This window comes from Acomys russatus, chromosome 1 (genome assembly GCF_903995435.1).
Source record: "Acomys russatus chromosome 1, mAcoRus1.1, whole genome shotgun sequence".
In the NCBI taxonomy this organism is placed as follows: domain Eukaryota; kingdom Metazoa; phylum Chordata; class Mammalia; order Rodentia; family Muridae; genus Acomys; species Acomys russatus.
The window spans coordinates 122,865,950-122,885,684 of NC_067137.1; the positions used below are offsets into that span (position 1 = coordinate 122,865,950).

A 19,735-nucleotide genomic window follows, 5' to 3' on the forward strand; every position below is an offset into this window, starting at 1 on the left:
CATGCATGCATACACACACACACACACACACACACACACACACACACACACACACATGGCTATAATCTGTAATCATGAGAATAAAGCTCAGTAATGAGTGAGTCCCTTAGGACTAGAGGAAAGAGGCCATAAGTGTGTACTGTAGCATTCTGTGTGTGTTGCCTCAAGGGTCCAAGACAAGGCTCATCACTGTGAGAAAGAATGCACATGGAAAACGCAGACCTTATTAATCCATAAGCAAGAAAAATAAGCTATTGAAATCTCAATCTGGACATTGGCCACCGTGCGTTTGTGATGTGTGCTTCCTGTTTGGTCAGCTCTGGAGAAGTCTGAGGAGCTATAAAATGATGTTTTATGGTGGACTGCTTCCCCTTACATTGGCTTAAGTAGAACTTTCTGTAGCTGCACACATGGATTTATTATCTTCCTCTCTACTCAACATTGTGGATATTTTCAATCTTGGGTTGTTACAAACAACACTAACAACCCCTGCTGACACTGAGCCTTGACCCAGCACTTTGCCCATGTTATATGCTGCCACTGAGCCACATCTCTAGCACGTGTTTTCTGTGTGCCGTGAGGCAGACAGTATTCATCACACAATGAATTTACAAGACATGTGAAGCTAGCAGTGGTGGTTGTCACCCAAAGTCCTAGTAGTTAGAGGCTAAGGCAGGAGTGCCCTATGTTTGAGACCAACTATGCTATATATAATTATATAGCTACATTAAATAAATAAGGATTCAATTAAAATATGAGGCTGCAGTGGTCAGTTTTTCACATAATTAACACCCAAAGATCTATTTATTGAATGGTCAGATAGGTGGGTTTAGGGCTCCATTATGAAATTCTTTTTTTTTTTTTTTTTTTTTAAGAAAGACTTATTTATTTATTATTTATACCGTGTTCTGCCCACATGTGTGCCTGCAGACCAGAAGAGGGCACCAGATCTCATTTGAGATGCTTGTGAGCCACCATGTGGTTGCTGGGAATTGAACTCAGCACCTTTGGAAGAGCAGCTAGTGCTCTTAACCTCTGAGCCATGTCTCCAGCCCATTATGGAATTTTCAAGATTTGTTGCAGTGATGCCTCTGGGGGAACTATAAATAGTACCTTAAATGTTAACCTTGTAAAAACATTGGTAAATGTGGCTTTATAGTTTAGAAGTTAATTCAGATGGTTTATCAAGTCTCCTTAGACCACAGTGTGTACTCAGAAGAAATGAAAAATAAACAAACAAACCAACTTGGTATATGTGTGTTGATAGACCCTACACCAGTAAACAGTCTGTGGTGAGTGCAGAGCTATGGAGGTCATAGGGAGGAAAAAATCAAGGCTGTCAATAGTCTCATGGAGGGAGGGGTGTTAGGTAAACATTGGATATGAGGGGCAGAGTGGGTGACAAGAGGGGACACCATTGTGTTTGGAAACAACAGCAAGAGCATAAAGGCCCAGTGCTGTTTGCTGTGTTTTGGAGCAAGCAGGGCAGGGTACATGGTGCTAGGTTGTGGGGGAAAAAAATCTTCTGTTTAACACAGGCAGAGCCGGCTAACAAATGCCTGGAGTGGCAGGAGGAGGAGGGCCTGAGATTCCACTTAGGTAAAAATAGGTACTGAGTCTCCTGAGAGGATTGCAGTGTGCATAAGAGGCTTTGTCTGTTAAATGGATTAGAAAGGCAGAGAGACCTGGCGCTGAAGCTAACCCAGGAGACCCCATTAGCTCTCCTGCTTTCCTTAAACTCATTTCAACCCACCTGAGCTAATCTGGACTTTGTCTGTACATGGCAAATACCACAGTGTTCCTTAGTAACTGGAGTGTGTCCATGCTTCTGGCTAGTGGACCTGTTGATTTCTTAACAATGTTGTGGTTGGTTTCAAGACAAAGTTATAAAGGGAGAAACCCTTAGAAACTGTCTTCTCTTTTTATATGTTGTTCTGGCTAGTTTTATGTCAACATGACACAAGCTAGAGACATCTGAAAGGAGGGAATGTGAATTGGAAAAAAAATTCCTGCATAAGATCCAGCCGTAGGGCACTTTCTTAGAAACTGATGGGGAGAGCCCAGCCTGTGTGGGTGGGTTTGTCCCTGGGCTGGCGGTCCTGAGTGCTGTTAAGGATGCAGGCCGAGGCTTTGGGAGCAGATGCCGGCTTACCATCAGCCTTTTTTTGCTGCCACAGTTAAGATCTGGCTTCAGGTCTCTGTGGGAACCGTGGAAATCTACACAGGGTCACGTGTGGCTTCACTGTGTACTCCCACAACCTGGAACTATGAATTGGCCATTTACCACCTTCCCCATAACGTCTCTTCTTTCTGAATCTGTAGGACCTGACTCTCAACAGCCTGACGCTAGTTTCTTCCATTGGAATCATCTCATTCATTTTCTAAATGACTTAACAGCAAGCTTCTTCAGGCTCCTGGGAATCACAGAGGCAGATACTGCTTGCTGAAGTTCAGAAAAGCCTCCTATCCCATCCCAGCAGAGGACCACCGTTCTCTCCTCTGCTGGCCCACTCTGTCCCCTTTGCCAACCTTCTTGGTCCCTTTGCCCATTAAGCTCTATGGCTGTCAGTCCGCGAAGTGATTAACACTGTGTTCATTTGAGTTTTGCTGTCCCTGCAGCATCCCCTTAATTCCCATGAAGTAAATGCTCTTTTTTTTTTTTAGTTCCCTGCTGAGTAATTAAGCCTTCAGGGAGTCGATGAGGGCTGAGGCTCGCTGCAGGGGTCTGGGAGCTGCACCCAGCACCTGCTTTCAGAACTGCTGAGACACTGGACCACAGGGCAGATCTCACCTAACACCTGTAATGTGAATATGCAACTTTGTCCAAGAATATCCCAGATCCACATAGAAAACACAGAAACTTCGGTAGATCCTGTGTCAATCATGGAGAAATTAAAATGTTATTCTAATTAGACTTAGACTAAATTTAAGGGATAAAATTACTATTTTAAACATTTTTTTCAGTAGGAACGTCTTAAATATTGTAAATGTAGATTTTCTTTTCTCAAGAGAGGGAATGAGATGAGAGCCATCCCAAGCTTTACAAATACATGGCTTGGGCTGAGCCTAGAGTGTTTCTATCTAACTATCCCTAGGCCTGGAAGCTGCTAGCTTCCATAAAACCTACTTTTCTGCAAGCCCTCGAAGGCTCCAGCTTCCAGCCTCCATCTGCTAACCTAGGCCTAGAATGTTCTCAGCCTCTGAGACTTACTGCTGAATAAGCTCACTCTTTCTAGTTCTTTCTGAACTGTGACTGTCTTGTTCAACTCAGCTGTTCTGGCTCAGACCACCTCTCCAGGCTGACTGATTCAATCTGGCTTCTGTCTACTTCTCACTGAATTGCTCTGCTTGGAAACTGCACTCAACTGAACAGCACCGAACTGTACCGCATTGCTGAACTCTGCTGTCTCCACAAACTCTCTGCGCGGTTCTTCGGTAGCTTCTCCCTCCTGTCTGTTCTTGTGAGAGCTGGGCATATCCTATCTCTGCCCCATTCTGTCAGGTCTTTCTCCAATTTGTCATTTTGTCTGCCTCTCCATCAGGTGTCATAGTATGGGATTATATTCTAAGGGCGAGTCTGTGTTCCAGCCAGATCACAGAGATCTTGCCAGAGCAGCTGTGTTGTTGGATTAGCGTTTCCTCTAGAAGCTATATTAACGCCTAATGAGAGTCAGCATAAGTACATGTGAGGCTCAGAAAAATGAGCAAAAGAAAGAGTGAAAACCATAGGGGCCAAGGGCTGGAGAGATGGCTCAGCAGTTAAGAGCCCTGATTGCTCTTCTAGAGGACCTGGGTTTGATTCGCTGTGCTTCTGTAACTGTCTGTAGCTCCAGCGCTGGGGCATGTGCCACCCTCTCCTGCCTTCTGAGGATACCAGGCGCATACATGGTGCATAGCCATATATGCAGGAAAACCACCTAAAATTAATTAAATTAAATTACATAAAATTAATTAAAATATTTTAGTAAAAATACTTGAGAGGTTGAAGTTGTAGTTCAGTGGTAGAATATATGTTTAGTATGACTGGAGCCTTGGGTTTGGCCTCCACCACCACCCAAGACAGGGAAGGAGGAGGGAGGGAGGAGGGAGGGAGGGAGGGAGGCCAGGAGAGGTGAAGTTATCATGAAACCCTCAGAAAAACAATCACTAGAGTCACCTAACAAAACTGTGCTCGTTAAAACAGAAGAATCCCTTGGAAATTATGTCGTAGCATGTTCTGGCTGACCTATAGAAGTGTCTGGAGAGGCCAGGTTAGTTGTTTGAACCTTGGGAAGCAGAGCCTAAAAATGAGGAACTAAAGTGTCATGCAGTAGCCAGCCATTTTCAGGGCGTGGTCGGTTTATGTTCTGCAGGTCTCTGAGGGTTAAGCAAGGCCATAGGAGCAAAGGTCACTTGAGTGTATGCTGTATATATTCACAAGGGCAGCCTATGCTTCAGAACACTTTTAAATACCCAAAGTGAGCAGCAGTCTGTACTCTGAAGCGAACCCAATCGTATTTACCATACTGGAGAGGGGCACAGAAGCGCGGCCCCAGAACAAAGCCGCGTGATGGAGGAACAGAGCTTACAAGGCTCTTGTCTTATGTACTTCGAGTTTCCTCACAAGCTCTCAGGGACCTCCTCACACAGCTCCATTGACTGTGTTCCAACAGGTGGGACAGGAACATGTAAGAGAGGCACTGCACTGCGTGAGTGAATTCAGCTTAGTCTAAATCATCCTCATACATGGCACAGATCTGCACTGTTACCGTAACTCAAACAATAGGAAGACAAATCAGCCAGTGGGTACTGGAACAGTGCCCTGGTGTGCAGCAGGTGCAATGGCAGCGAGGCCCTTTGCTGCTTTATTATTTTACGTTCTGTACTCTGTGTAGGGACCGAAGCCTCTCAGCGTGGAACGAACAAGTGCTGTTCTGACAATTCTGTGATGCTGGCCCTTTCTTTTCTTTTTTAACTTTTTATTGATTCCTTGTGAGTTTCACATCGTGCACCCCAGTCCGACTCATCTCAACTTCCCCTCGTATTTGGTCTTCACCTTTGCACACTACCCTGACTCCACCTTCCTGCAAGCAAAACAGAAACAAAAATAAAGCATGCAGACAAAAAGCAAAAAACAAACAAACAAAAAAACCACCACCACAACAACAAAACAAACTATAGAAAACAGCTCATCATGGGAGCTATGGTGTGTCACAGTGTGTCCCACAGTATGTCCCTCTGTCCACACGTCTTCTCTCGCAAGTGCTCATTGCAGTGAGTCATTGGTCTGGTTTGAGATCTCTGGCTTCTGTGACACCATCAGTGTTAGATCATCAACAGGATTCCTGAGGGTCTCTTCTGGGCCATACCATTGCTGCCCTGTGTACAGAGATCTGCAGCTTTGGATCAGCCGGACTGGCCCAGCCATTCCCAGATGGTAGAGATTTTGGGATGGGCCAACCCAGAGCCCTGGATCTGGGCCTGAATGGCAGCCTGGTTGGTCAGTGTGCCAGCTCTCCCTTATCTGCACCACCAGGGTGAGCTCTTCACTGATCTGGCTAGACCACCCAGTGCCAGCATCGGCAGGAGGCAGGGTCAACTCTCCTGCTGTCATTGGCTTGGGGTAGCCCACCCGCACCCACACCTCCTGAGCCAGCTCCACTGTGCTGCCCAGTCAAGGTGTGGGGCCCACTCTTCCTATTGTGGCAGCCTTCGAGGGCCAGGGACAACTCTCCTGCTCCCACACCCTCAGGGTTAGCTCACCAGCATCTTCACCATCAGGACCAGCTCCGCTGTGCTGTCCAGGTAAGGTGTAGGGCCCGTTCTCCCAAGTGCTAAGGCCAGTGAGGGGACAGGACCAGCTCTCCCAACTACTGCAGGTGACAGAGCAGGGCAGAGGGAGGGTGTTAGCCCTGCACCCACACTACTTCATGGCAGAGGAGTAGCAGGGCCCGCTCTTCAGTGCTCTTGCTCTCTGGGCTGGCTCACCTCACCCCCTCCACCAGGGCAAGCTCTACCATGCTTCTCAGGTGAGGTGCAGGGCCCACTGCAGCCAGCGAAGGGCAGCACCAGCTCATCCGTTTTCATGGCCCCAGGGCCCACTCTCCAGACCAGGTGGTGGTGGTGTGGGGAGTCCTTTCTTAAAAAACCAGAAACAGACTTGAACCACTTGCCAGCAAAGATGACATCAGTTTTTATAACTTGCACCTGGTGATCAGCATCACATGACATTTGGTGGTTGCGTTTAGGATAGGCCGTTGAGATACTGTACCCTGGGCTGTTTTCTCACTTCTACCGTCCTAAAACTTGAAATTAAAAATATATTGCTATTAGCAAACAACCCAACAGAAATACAGAAAAGTTGTTTTCTTTTCAAACTAACTTAAATATAAAATATAATGCTTTAAAGATCTTCAAGGCCGATCTAGATACATGATGAGATCCTTCTCAAAAGAAAAAAATATTCAAAAATGTTTGTCTTGATCATTAACTTTAGTTCCTTTCGTGAAGTGGGAAGCCATGCTTTGCCTGGATGAAGGGAAGATGGGACCGCTCAGAAGGTTAAGAGGCACCTCGGTGGGTGGGAATAAAGGCAAGATGAGTGACTAGCTTACATTGAGGCTGGGACTGAAGATGAGAAAGAGAAATTAGCAAACTGAAGAGTTGGGTGTGACCTGGTAACGACGGTAGTGCGTGAAAATCGTGTTGCGGTGAAGCCCTAGAAGGAGTTCGGGTGGCCTATTCAGGAGGACTCTGGGGACCTCCGTGTTCTGTGATGCTAAATTGCTCCCCCCACCCCCAAATCTGAATGCCCTACAAACCACCTGAAAATGGCTGCAGACTTGTATGCGTAGAGCCAGTGTGATCATAGGGGCATTTAAAAGCAGGGGGCTTGTCCTGTGGAAGCTAGGAAGAAACGTCGGGAGAGAAGGAAAGGGAAACAGAAGCTTGAGGGTGCAGCTTGCCGTTTCAGCGGGTGAAATGTCAGAGTCAGTACACAGGGACCAGAAGCAGACTGGTCGGAGGAAAGGCAGCCTCTTCAGACCTAGTCTATAAGGAAGCAGATGCCCGCAGCCTTCAGACAGATGCAGGAAGTGAGTTCCACCCTCATCTCTGTGAGCTTGGGGACACACTGAGGCTGCAGTAAGAAGTATAGTCTTGAGGGCCCCGTGAGAGACTCTAAGTAGAGGACCTGGCTGAGCCACGCCTGGACTTCCCAGCAGGGCGAGATGGGTGTCATTCAGCAGTTGATCCGCCATGATTTGCTGTGGCAGAGATAAAACTTACTCCATATTCTTTGTGGAGCATGAGCCTGGTAATTCCCCTGGTTCCTAAGATGCCCGTTCCCCGGTGACTGCCAGAGCTCCCAGGCCGCAGGCAGCCAACATGATGGATACCTCTGAAGTTGCCAAGTGAGCTTCTGTAACTCGAGTGTGTCCTTCATATCTATGTGAAAACCTCAAAGTTGTGTGAAAATCTGTAGCTTTATTTCTGAGGTAAACTTGGGAGCACAAGCACTTGAAATACGGTCAATTTGCATTTTCATAAAATGTTCTTATCTTTTGTTGTGACTGTGGAGGGTGGGCCAGGGAGGGTGGCATTTACAGTGATTGGAAGAAGTCATTGGCGGGACTTCAGAGCTGAGGTGGGAGGAGGAAGAGCTTAAGCACTGTGGTTCAGAGATCCTCCTAATTACGATGTCGTGGTGTCTCTGATAGCTGGCAGCCAAATGACAGTCTGAATCAGGCCCTGTTCCTGATGCTTTTTACACATCGGCCCCTCTGGTCACACAGCAGCCCTGTGAGATGGATGGCTGTGATGACACTCTGTCCCTGGAGTCCTACAGTTGATCTCAAGGTAGCATAAAGTAATTGGGGTTGGGTCCTACTTTTGAGTTTTACATCCTGAGTTGACTTTTCGGAGGCCGTCGTGTGCTAATGAATTTTGTAGATGGACTTCCTAGTTGGGAAGGGCCTTGGTTGGTCAGGTTTTATTTATTTATTTATTTAGTTAGTTAGTTAGTTAGTTAGTTTGTTTGTTTTGAGACAGGGCTTCTCTGTGTGGCCTTGGCGATCCTGTGACTCACTCTGTAGGCCAGGCTGGCCTTGAACTTGCACAGATCTGCCTGCCTCTGTCTCCCTGAGTGCCGGGATTAAAGGCGTGTGCGCCACCACCGCCTGGCAAGGTCAGGAAAAAGGTTAATATGAGTTTTTCTGATATAATATCCCTTCAAGGAGCCATTCTCACAGGTGAGATCACTACAGTGTCTGGGCTTTGACTGTCAGGACACTGTGTGCTTCTACATCCTGTCTCTCTGTCAAGTACAACAACCGGGAAAAGATGTTTTCCACAGACTGAGATATGATATGGAATAAAAGGCATGCATACTAAAGCATGAATTCAAATGTTTTTTTTAAAAAGAGATGTCATTTACTTGCTTTGAAATTTCTCTCAAACATTTGTGCCTTTGTTCTGCTCTTTTTACCAAAAAAGATTATGCAATTTCTCTGTAAATGGCTCCAGCAGTTATTTTTTCATGTTTGTTTGTAGACTGTTTGTTCATAACATCTCCAGCTTTTCACCTTCAGGGTATCAGATGCCCCTACTGAATGCAAAAATAATAAATAAAAAAGGAAAGAAGAGGAAATGGCTATTCCTAGTAGGGTGGTGAAAAAGAAAGTTTATTATAGATACGTGGGAGAGTGTAGCCAGAGTCAGAGACGTCTGGGAGAGTCCGGAGCATGCATGACCAGACTGAGATGAGCCATGTGGGGAGAGGGGGAGGGAAAGGAAGAGGAGAGCCAGCCGCCAGAAGAGCAAAGGTACAAAAGGGGCGGGTAACCAAAATGCCCGAATTGTAGGGGAGAATGAATGGGAGTGAGACCAGGAGCCCAGTCATTCCTGAGGGTTGAGGGTAGAGGGTGGCTCTGGCAGCCATAGGCTGTAGCCGGTGGGGACTGAGGGATGCTGGGAGAACCTGGACATTCTCCCTTGATATCTTAAATAGGCACCTCAGCCATTTGTCCCAGGCTTGAACCTTAGCAACGGCCTCTCTAGACAACATACACACCCCCATGTAGAGCCATCTACCCAGCCGCACAGCGAACCACCTTTACCACGCACAGCTCCGGCCTTCCGAAAATTCTCAGTTTGAGCTACAACACGCCTTCTTGCAACTTCTGTTTGTTGGCTTGAACTCCACCCTCCCTCCACCTTTTATGATCACGTTCCCCTTCCGTCTTCTAAGAAGCAGCTGTCACTTTATTTGTGTGTTACATCGTGTGTCTGGGAATCTGTACTTGGAGCCAGAGCCAGACCGAGGAGCAGGGGCGTCCACAGCACTAGGCTTGTGGTCCGTACTTGTGCCAGAGATTCTTAGCTACGGAAGGGGCCTCGCTAATGGATGCCAAGTGCTGCTGTGACAGGTGAAAGGTGTTGTTGGAGCCATGGAACTTTACTCAGCTAGGAGAGGCGGTTGGCGTATCCTTACACAGGTAAAGGGTAAAGATGGAGCTGTTGCTTACTACTTAGTGGTCTCTTCTTTCTTCCACCCTTCTCTACCCCTCTTTTTCCTCCTCTCCAACCCCCTAACACTAGACAAGAGGGGAAAAGTATAGAGAGGAAAGGAGAGGGAGCCCTGGATAAAGTCAGGGCTCAGAATTCCTGCTGATTACAACTGTAGAGTTCCTTGGGGGGCAAATTTGATCTTTGCTGTCAGGATATCTAATTTCTTGGGTTTTTTTTTTTTTCTTCTCTGTGCACAACTGCTTAACAAACCATGACCAACAAGAGCCAACAACAACCAACAACCTCACCCCTTGGGAGCCCTAGCATTCATTTCTATGCCCTCTGAAAAGTCCCCAGAATTCCAAACATCACACAATCACAGAGACTATCTGCACATCTAGCAAAATCATGCCCCCACCAGAGCATGAGTCAAATCACAGTCAGCCACTGTGGGCAATCTGAAGGTTGACAATCTGGGATTAAAACAAAAATTCCAAAATTCTCACTGCATGAAGATATTATACATGTCAAGATAAAACAAGCGACGGCCTCACAAAAGTGGTAGGCATGCTGGACACGGCGAGGGAAGTCCCAGGAGAAAGAAAGGAGACAGTGCATTCAGATAATTGCAGCACTGTATTTTACTATGGGGGTGTTTGATGGTTATTTATTTACTTATTTATTTGACAATAACTTTTGAAAAGACTGGGAATACACAGGAATATGATATACGTAGTATGAAACCAGATTCTGCCACAGTCTCATGGGGAAGTAGTAAAATTGGCATCTTAGATTGGTTAGTCCACAAAGCAAAGGAGGGAGTGGGGAGAAGGGAGAAAATCAACGACCATGGTTGGGTGGGAGAGAGTGGCGCCCTTGGCTGACTCAAAGATACCTTCTGCCTGTCGGAGACCATATTTGTGGTGGTACTGTTCCCAGACATTACTTTACCATCGGAAATGTTAAGTTTAATCTGCCATGGGGTTCCGGTCCATAAGGTGGGAGGATATGGAACCCTGGGGCCCAGAAGAGCTAAACAGACACAGATAAAGTTGAAAACATGTGAGTGAATGAGAGCAGAAGGTTATGGGGCTGGATCACCAAGGAACCTTAAAACCTAAAAGTAGGTGAAAGGAAAGAGGGAGCTGTGAAGACGAAAGTCACAGCCAGGTAGGAAAGAGAAAAACTCAAAACACCTGGCAGCATGGAATCCCAATTGTTAGGAAGAAAGAATGTCTTAACACTGTCAGATTTCACAGAGAGGAGGACAGAGTAATGAGGATGTTAGTGTCCACCAAGTTTGGCTCCGTAGCTCCCAGTGGGCTCTCTACATCTCTTGAACAAAGAGTACCAAAACCAAGTAAGTTATATGCCGGTCTTTCTGGGGTGTTCATTTCTGTTCAAACCTACATCTTACTTGTCTGTTCCTCTTGCCATATTCCTGAAAATACTATCCATTCTAAATAACTCCATTTCCATTATGAATTCATACACTGCTTGTGATAAACTAAAGCTCTCATATCCATATAGTTGAACCTGTGTCAAAGTTGTAAGTACGGCAGACTGAAGTGTGGGTCTTTAAACCTCACAAGTGCACTTTGGCACTTCCAGACCAGTTCTACCTGAATTCATCTTTGAGTGGCTAGCCGCTGGCCAGTCACGGCATCGGGAAGACGCACATCGGTTTGTATTCAAGCAATCTACATGAGAGGGCCTTAAGCATCCCTGGTTGTGCTACAGCAGATGTGTAAGCATAACATTTATTTTATCACCCCAGCATACTTAAACTTCTCTTTGCTGTGATGACAGTAACTGGTGGGGACATAAGCCTTGGTTACGTAAACTGCTGGACTGGAAAACAGTAGTGTCTACACAGATATGCGGCTTTCTTAGCTAGATGGTTCTGACAGGGAATTGTGGAGGACAGCGATGGGGGAGTTTGGGGGCCTTGGTCTGGTGCTAAGTACTGGCCCCCAAGATCTGATTGTAGATGAGATGAGCGCGTTCACATGTACACGGTCTTTGTCGTGTGAACCATGCTCTACCTAATTTAAAGGTAGTTGGTTAATAAAGTTGCTGATGCCTATAACTGGGCAGAAGAGAAGTAGGCGGGGTTGAGGCTCCCGGGCTTGGGGGTCTCAGGGGACCACAAGGCTGGGAGAAGGAGAGAGGAAGAGGAAGCTGTGGCAGGAGGAGAGGAAGCCAGAGAGAAGGAAGTCGCCGTGGGGCAGTGTGGACCATGAGCACACGGCCGCGAGGGCCGCCCTGATGGAAACAGAACAGACAGGAAGGAATATGGCAAGTAATTTGGGGTGTGTGGCTGGTAGATACCAGATTATCTTAGAGTGTTGATATCTGCCTACTTACTGTGCTTTAAAGCTTTTGTAAATCCCAAAGGCCTCTGCCTTGGTTATTTGGGAACTAGCTGGGGTAGAGAAGCCCGCTAGAGTCTAATATCAGTTCCACAGCAGGTAATGGCAAGATTACCCGCCTGTCAGAACTGTGATGATATTACCTCTTAAGCACAGAATAGTGTGGGGCCAGAGAGATGGCTCAGAGGTAAAGAGCGCTGTCTGTTCTTCCAAAGGTCCTGAGTTCAATTCCTAGCAACCACATGGTGGCTCATAACCATCTATAGTGAGATCTTGTGCCCTTTTCTGGTGTGCAGGCACACATTCAGATAGGATACTGTATAAATAATACATTAAAAATCTTTTTAAAAAAGAATAGAATAATGCAACTGAAAGTAGAAATAAAAGGGGAAAACTGCATAAGGAAAAAGCTCCACCACTATCTTTGCTCAATTTTTGTAGAAAATACCTTGATTAAATAGGTGCACTCTTTCCTTCAAATTCTTAGTTTATACTAGTTTAAGATTTGTTATTTTTAAACTGTGTGTTTGGGTGTTTAGCCAGCATGTTTGGATAGACACTACATGCCCGTGTTTCCCGATGAGACCACAAGAGGGCATCAGATCTGGATCTTGAGTTAAAGATGATTGTGCAGCCTTTTAGGTGCTGGGAATTGAATCTTTGTCCTCTGCCGCCGCCAGTGTTCTTAACCTCTGAACCATCCTCCAGTCTTTATCTTAAGCTTTTAGAGTGGTTTAAAACTTAGGATATTTGGTACTAAAACTCAGAACTTTTTTTTTTTTAACATTTAATTTAAGCAATTGAGAAAAGATGTATACACATATTTAAGCCACCTACCCATGTCTTAAAAACATTTCTATTGTGGTATCAAAAACTTCACTATTTCCAGGTTTACTAAAAACCTTTACAAAATTGTTCACTGTTGATGCTGTTTAAGTTGGTTTCTAAGAACGGCCCTTTAGTTAGCCAGACGCCTTTACCGGTACTGCTCTGTCCTCCTAGTGACCTCCACTGACCTACCCAGATTCGCCCAGGTCCACAGTTCCTCAGGCTGCGTCTCTCAGGAGACTAGTTCATGTGTTTGCATTTGAGGCTTCCTGTTGGCCCCCTGTCTGACCTGTCTGTGGTGCACAACAGCTTTGTGAGCATTTGGGATACTATTAATGAGCCAGGGAGAAAATAGAGCATTAGCGATGAGATGGATCAGCTTCTTGTTGACTGCCAGTGCTGTCTGGGATGTTGAAAGCCAGGCTATTCCCAAACTAACCTGTGCAGTTCTTCTTCCTGACCGCCCATCCCTCTTCTTCCTGCCCCTCCCGTCTACTGCTCACCTCACTCATGTCTTCCCCGTCAACTCCTTGGAAACAGTGCGGTGTCATATAGTTGATAAGACACTGTTTCTCTTTCCTGAACTGTTTCACTTTGAACCTTGGAGAGTCAAGGCTGAAGACTCCATGGAAGGAACCTAGGTGTGGAGATCCAGAGCTCAGCTGCGAAAGGCTAACGCTGATTCTCTAGGAGCAAGTCCCGAGATCCAACCCCTCTGTCAGTGTCCATCTCTGCCGCTTTTCTGTCTCTGACTCACAGTGAGGCGTTCCCTGGGAGGTCATAGGTCAGGCAGCCACTGACAGGATGCCAGCCAATGCTCATAATCTGCATGTTTGTTCCATTCCCAGAAAATTGTGGCATTGTAAGGGGAGGGCGGACCCGAAAGCAGGTGGCAGTGCTACAGTAGCAAACCTTGTAGCAACTCAAAGTACAAAGTGTTCAGTGATTAATACCGTATTTTGTTGCTTTTTTTTGTTGTTGTTTATTTGAGCAAAGAAACATATTTTATACAAGTTTTCCTGTGGTCACTCGTCAGTTCTCACGTCCACAGTATCCTCCCCACCTCGGGCTTTCCCCTTAAACTTTCTATTCAGGAGCATTCTAGACTCTAGACTCCCAAGGTTGCTGAGCAAGAGACTGCCAGTGTGGTCACTGTTGTGTGGTCGCTCTGAGAGTCTTGGTCCTTAAGAAACCAGCTAAATCAGGAGTATTCGCTTTCGAATGACATGCATGCCAACCCTCAGGGAAAGTGTGTCAGTAAGACCTGCTGAGCAAGCTTCCTTCCTCAGGAAGGCTATGCCTGGGCCGCTGGGAAATGGTCCTGGGTGGAGTTGCAGGGTCTAGCACATTAGCACGCTTGCCTTCCAGTAAATGAATATAAATTAAGTTAATTTGAATGGCAAATCTGCAATTTAATCTTGAACTCCCATGTTTCCCCTTTAAAGTGTCATTACTGTAATATATTCAGGTACACACACTCACACACACACTCACACACACACTGTAATATATTCAGGTACACACACACACATACACACTCACACACACTCACACACTCACACACACACTGTAATATATTCAGGAACACACTCACACACACACACACTGTAATATATTCAGGTACACACACACACTGTATTATATTCAGGTACACACACACACACACACACACACTGTATTATATTCAGGTACACACACACACACACTCACACACACACACACTCACACACACACACACACACATGTTGTGCCTTGACGAGAGAAGAACTGTTGGTAGTAAGTATAGGTCTTCTGTGATTCTCTTTGCGGATGGTGTAAAAGACAGATTAAAGCTTTCACACCAGGGAGGGAGGGCATCAGCATATATGTGCTAAAATTTTGGAAGACAGACAATGGTTAAAAACACAGGGGATTTAAAAAATGTTGTCTGTTCCCATTTGACCTGCCCTGTGACACAGTGCCAGTTTATTTTACCTTGTGCATTACCCACGGTGGCTCCTGTCACCTGGTCAGCCTGCAGCAAGAGTTCATCTATTAATGCAGTACCACCCATCTTACATGTAAACCAGCATCCTTGGGGATGAGTAATATTTACTATGCTTGCCAGACCACCGTTACTGTGCCTTTTCTCAGTGCTATACAGTTCTGTTTTTAAAGTACTCATCGTGGCATGTGTACCTCACACTGGGTGCCTTTTGGCAAATAGCCTTTAAATTAAAAATAAATAAATAAACAAAATGTCACACACACCTTTAATCCCAGCACTTGGGAGGCAGAGGCAGGTAGATCACTGTGAGTTCGAGGCCAGCCTGGTTTATAGAGTTGAGTTTGGGACAGCCAAGGCTACAAAGAGAAACCCTGTCTCAACCTCCCTCTCTCCAAATAAAATAAAATACGACTCTTTTAAAAAATTAAGTCAGTATGATTTCTTCCAGAGTTTTGGCCTGAAATGTCACCACAGTTTTGCTCACATACTAAAGAAAGAAAAGGAGGCAGTGAGGGTGCCAAAGCTTGTCTGCCAGGAGCAGCTCCTGATGCCGCTGCCTAGCTACAGAGTGCTGCCTTGATGGCTCCATCTTTTTTCTTATTCTAATATGATTTCTTTCCCTAATATTTTCCTAGGTGCAGAGAGAGCTAGCGGCTGTTATTGCTTTGAAAGCAAGAAAGTCTGGTGAGTAACGCCTCGTGGGCCGGAGGGAGACTGTAGCCCTTCACGGTGTTTCATGTGTCTCTGGCGGTGTGTACTGAGGACATTTCATGGTGCTCGCGATAGAATTCAGAAAGATGTCACCATATCGTGAGGCATTTCTACTACAGTCTAAATAGTATAGGGTGTTATGGATAGCACTTCCTAGTAAAATGTTAGTCCTCTCCCCTGACTTATTTCCAACTTTGAGGAAAAGCTAAAATATTGCTATTCAAGCGGAATCAGGAAAGGAATCTAAGTTCATGATGACAGCAATGAAATTACCTTGCCTCACATAATATAATGATCGAGATGAATGAATGCTATACTGCTGTTGAGACAGGGCCTGACTGCACAGCCCTGGGTACCCTGGATATCTCTCTCTCTCTCTCTCCTCTCTCTCTCTCTCTCTCTCTCTCTCTCTCTCTCTCTCTCTCTCTCTCTCTCTCTCTCTCTCTCCTCTTTCTCTCTCCTCTCTCAAGCTCACAGAGATCTGCCTGCTTATTGGTGGATTTGAGACATTTTTAATAAATTTCAAAATGACGTCTAAAAATACTTTATTGAATGACATTTCCTAGCAAACATTTTTCATAGAGCTGATTATATAAGTACAGCGCTATATTTCTGAGACATAATCTGTGGAAATTATGTGTGGCGGAGAGCAAAGGGAGGCTCTGAAGGAGAGAAACCTGTTCTTTAGGATCCCAAGTATGGGATCTAACAGTCTAGTGAGAGAACAGGTGATGTTAATTCACTAGAAGAGCAACCACCTCGTGCAGGAGCTTAATTGCTACCAGATGAAAAAGACCCTGTGAGCAGACTCTGGGAAAAGCTATATAAATGAGCCCAGAACTGGCGGCTCAGCGGATTGAAGACTTGGGATAGATTTGGCTGTTCATCGCTGCCCTTCAAGACACTCCTAGAGAAAATCGCTTTAGGGAAGGTTTCAGAGCTCTGACTCCTGCTGAGGCTGTGAGGTCTTGTTACCCCTGGTTCTAGTGAAAGAAATCCTGCGGCTCCCGAATCTTGCGGCTCCCGACCGGAGAATCGTTCCTCGGGACTGATAACCTTAAGGTTTTGTTGTTATGTCAATTAATCTTCATTTCCTACTGTTTTGGTTAATCGGGTTATAATTGACGTAGGCTCGGTCAATAAGTTGTTAATAAAATATTTTGGTTAAGAAAACTGAGTCTACAGCTCCCAAATAGACTTTGGAGGAGAGCAAGAACATGTTCTGCTAAAATCCAGTGTGGAAATGGAGACCCAGCAAAGTGGGAAACCGCTTGCTTGGGGAGAGGAGAGTCAGCAGTGGCCTATTCTCCCTCCCTCCCCCACTCAGAGGGGAGGGGAATATTATATTTATTGTATTGAATTGTATTGTATTGAATATTATATTCATGTAACTTCAGTGACCTTGCTGATTAAAGATACAGAGACCAGGTGTTGTGAAGGCTGCAAAGAGTTGTCACGCGGGGCGGGTGTGTGTGTGTATGTGTGTGTGTGTGAGCAGAGCTTGTTGGGGATATTTGCAGAGGAGGAAGGAAGCCGAGCTAGAGAAAGGGCATTACTTTAGCAGCTGTGAGAGGGACCAGACAGAAAGTGACTGCCATCCATCTAGATGCTCGTGGTAAAGAAGCCAAACTTGAAGTTTGTGTGAGTTGCAGTAGCCACGTCTTTGAGTGCGAAATGTGACCTTTTAATGCCTCAAAGTAAGTTTGGGAGGGTAAACACAGAGCGGCCATTGCCAGAGGAAAAGCAAGGGAGTACAGAGGAGGCTGAGCACGTGGGCTGACGCATGCTCCCTGTGATCTAGGGAGAGGAGAGTAGATGTGTGGGTGTTAGGCTAAGAAATGGCCTGCTTGGTGGTGGTGGTGCATTGTTAACTGAAAGCGTGCTGCCCCTCACCACCGTAGGAAGTTAGACCGCCTGCCTTTCTTGACCTGTGGAGCTTGGAATCGTTAACACAACTCGGCAGCGTTTCAGATGTAGATGTGTTCTCACACATGCACAAAGGATTGGATATAAATTCACAGCTTTTCAGGAAACTGGGGTTTGTTGTATTGCTTTGTTTAGATTTTTTAATGATGTAAAGATTTTTTAAAAAATATTTATTATTTATACAGTATTCTGGCCACATGTGTGCCTGCACTCCAGAAGGGGGCACCAGATCTCATTGTAGATGGTTGTGAGCCACCATGTGGCTGCTGGGAATTGAACTCAGGATCTTTGGAAGAACAGACAGCACTCTTAACCTCTGAGCCATCTCTCCAGCCCCGCTTTGTTTAGATTTTTGTTTGTCTGTTTAGACCTGGTCTTACTATACCATTCTGGCTGGCCTGGAACACTCTATGTAGACCAGGCTGACCTCAGACTCACAGAGGGCCACTTGCCTCTGCCTCCCAAATGTAAGGATTAAAACCGTAACATCTGGCCAGGAGAACAGGTTTTTTTCCCCCAGAGTGTTCTGTCATTCCCAATACCTTGTTCCTGTTGCTCCAGGCTGGAGGTGTAGCCACAGCATGTCAGCAAGAACACACTTGTAGATTAAGGGACAAAGGAATGCATCAATCTGCTTCGTCTCTCTCATTGTTCCGAGTCTCATGTACCCTCTGCTGGTCTTGAAATCACCACGTACCTAATAGTGACCCAGGGCTTCCTGTTTGCTTGGCACTTCACGTGCGGCAGCCCTTGTGTTACTTCCTTTAGTGGTAGGGAAAGTACAGTCTGCTGGGGAAATGGCTTAGTTGGCACAGTGCTCGCAAGCACGGACCTGGGCTCATGGCAGCACAGCCACACGAAGCTGGGCAGGTAGCTTGTTCTTGCAACCCAGTGTGGGGGAGGCAAAGGCACCCAGGTCCCAGACTCTCGCTGGGCTCTTGGCCTAGCAGAGTCCTTGAGCGAGCAAGAGACTCTGTCTCAGTAAGTGAGGTGGAGAGCAATTGCATCAGATACCAGATGTTGTCCTCTAGCCTATACGTACAGCCACGCATGCATGCTCCCACACAAACATGTTTACGTCACATACACACCACACACACACACACACACACACGAAGAGAAGAAAAAGCAGAAGTAGCTCTTAAGTCCTTGTCATGGGTTTATGTTGTAAAATACTCAGCGAAGTGTGTATGATGGTGTGTACTTACTTTTCTTTTTCATAACAAATATAGATTTTTTCATTTTTTTCTTACTATTAGATTGTGCCCATTGAAAGAAATTTTATTCTACTTTCATGTTTGAAGAAGAAATTTTCTAAGTCTCATATCTCACCAACATCGACATTAATCTTTTTGTTATATATATTTCTAGATATTCTTCTATTAACATGTAAATATTATTGCATATCTATGTATAGATTTTGAGGTAATTATATGTGGCACCCGCGCCACCGCAGTACCGAGTCGAGGGCGAGGGGCTGCGGATTTAACTCATGCACGCGCACGCGTGCACACACGCACACACACACACACACACACACACACACACACACACACACACACACACACACACACACAATAACACAGCGGGTCCTTCGTGCTAAGAGCAGCAGCTGTAGCAGTGGTTTATTATTCTTCTCCAGAGTTCCAAAGAGCCTTCTTATAGGCAGCAAAACAGGAATCCTCCTCCCAGGTGAAATCCCTCAAGAGGTAATCGCACACAGGAGGAAAAGTCTCGAGGAAGGGAGGGGCGCGTTCTCAGAGCAGTAAACACGACTAGCTAACCAAGATAAACACAGACATGGAAGCTGCTAGAAACAGGACATGAAACAGCAAGACAGGCAGGCAGCCCAGTCGGGCCTGGGTCCTACAGGTCCACCCTTTATATAAAATACAAATGAGCTCCTTTCTTAGGTTGCAAGGACATTGGTTTCCTATCTTACCTGTTATTGGAAAAGCTTTGTACTTCAAAACCCTCCTGTCTTAGGTGGGTAGGTACCTCCTTGGTCTTACCCGTCATTGGATACTCATTGATCAAGGCTAAAATACAAATGAGCTCCTGTCTTAGGTCGCCAGGACATTGGTTTCCTATCTTACCTGTCATTGGAAAGGCTTTGTTCTTCAAAACCCTCTGTCTTAGGTCGATAGGTACCTCCTTGGTCTTACCCGTCAGTGGATACTCATTGATCAAGGCTCAGCCAAGCCAGGGCAGTGGGTTATCCCCTGCCAAAGGCACGAGGACCTGTTGTGTATGGAACTGTTGAATGCTTGTTGCGTTCTTATGCGACAGAAGCTCCAGAACAGAAAACCTCCTAAGCCACATAGCAGGATGCTTAGCGCGATAGAATCACTTCAGCTTTTTAGCAAGCTTCCCACATCTGTAGGCCCTTTATGAAGGCATCCCCCCTAATGGGTGGAACTCTAGT

At 45.9% G+C, this 19,735-nt stretch overlaps 1 protein-coding gene across 1 annotated transcript in view; it reads left to right on the forward strand.

Moving 5' to 3' along the window:
• Positions 1-19,735, forward strand: part of Rapgef5 (Rap guanine nucleotide exchange factor 5) — a 226,534-nt gene that overhangs the window by 67,357 nt on the left and 139,442 nt on the right. The window contains exon 7 of the mRNA XM_051152513.1: positions 15,309-15,357. Within this exon, the coding sequence (XP_051008470.1) occupies positions 15,309-15,357 (49 nt within the window). The remainder of the gene's footprint in view (positions 1-15,308; positions 15,358-19,735) is intronic.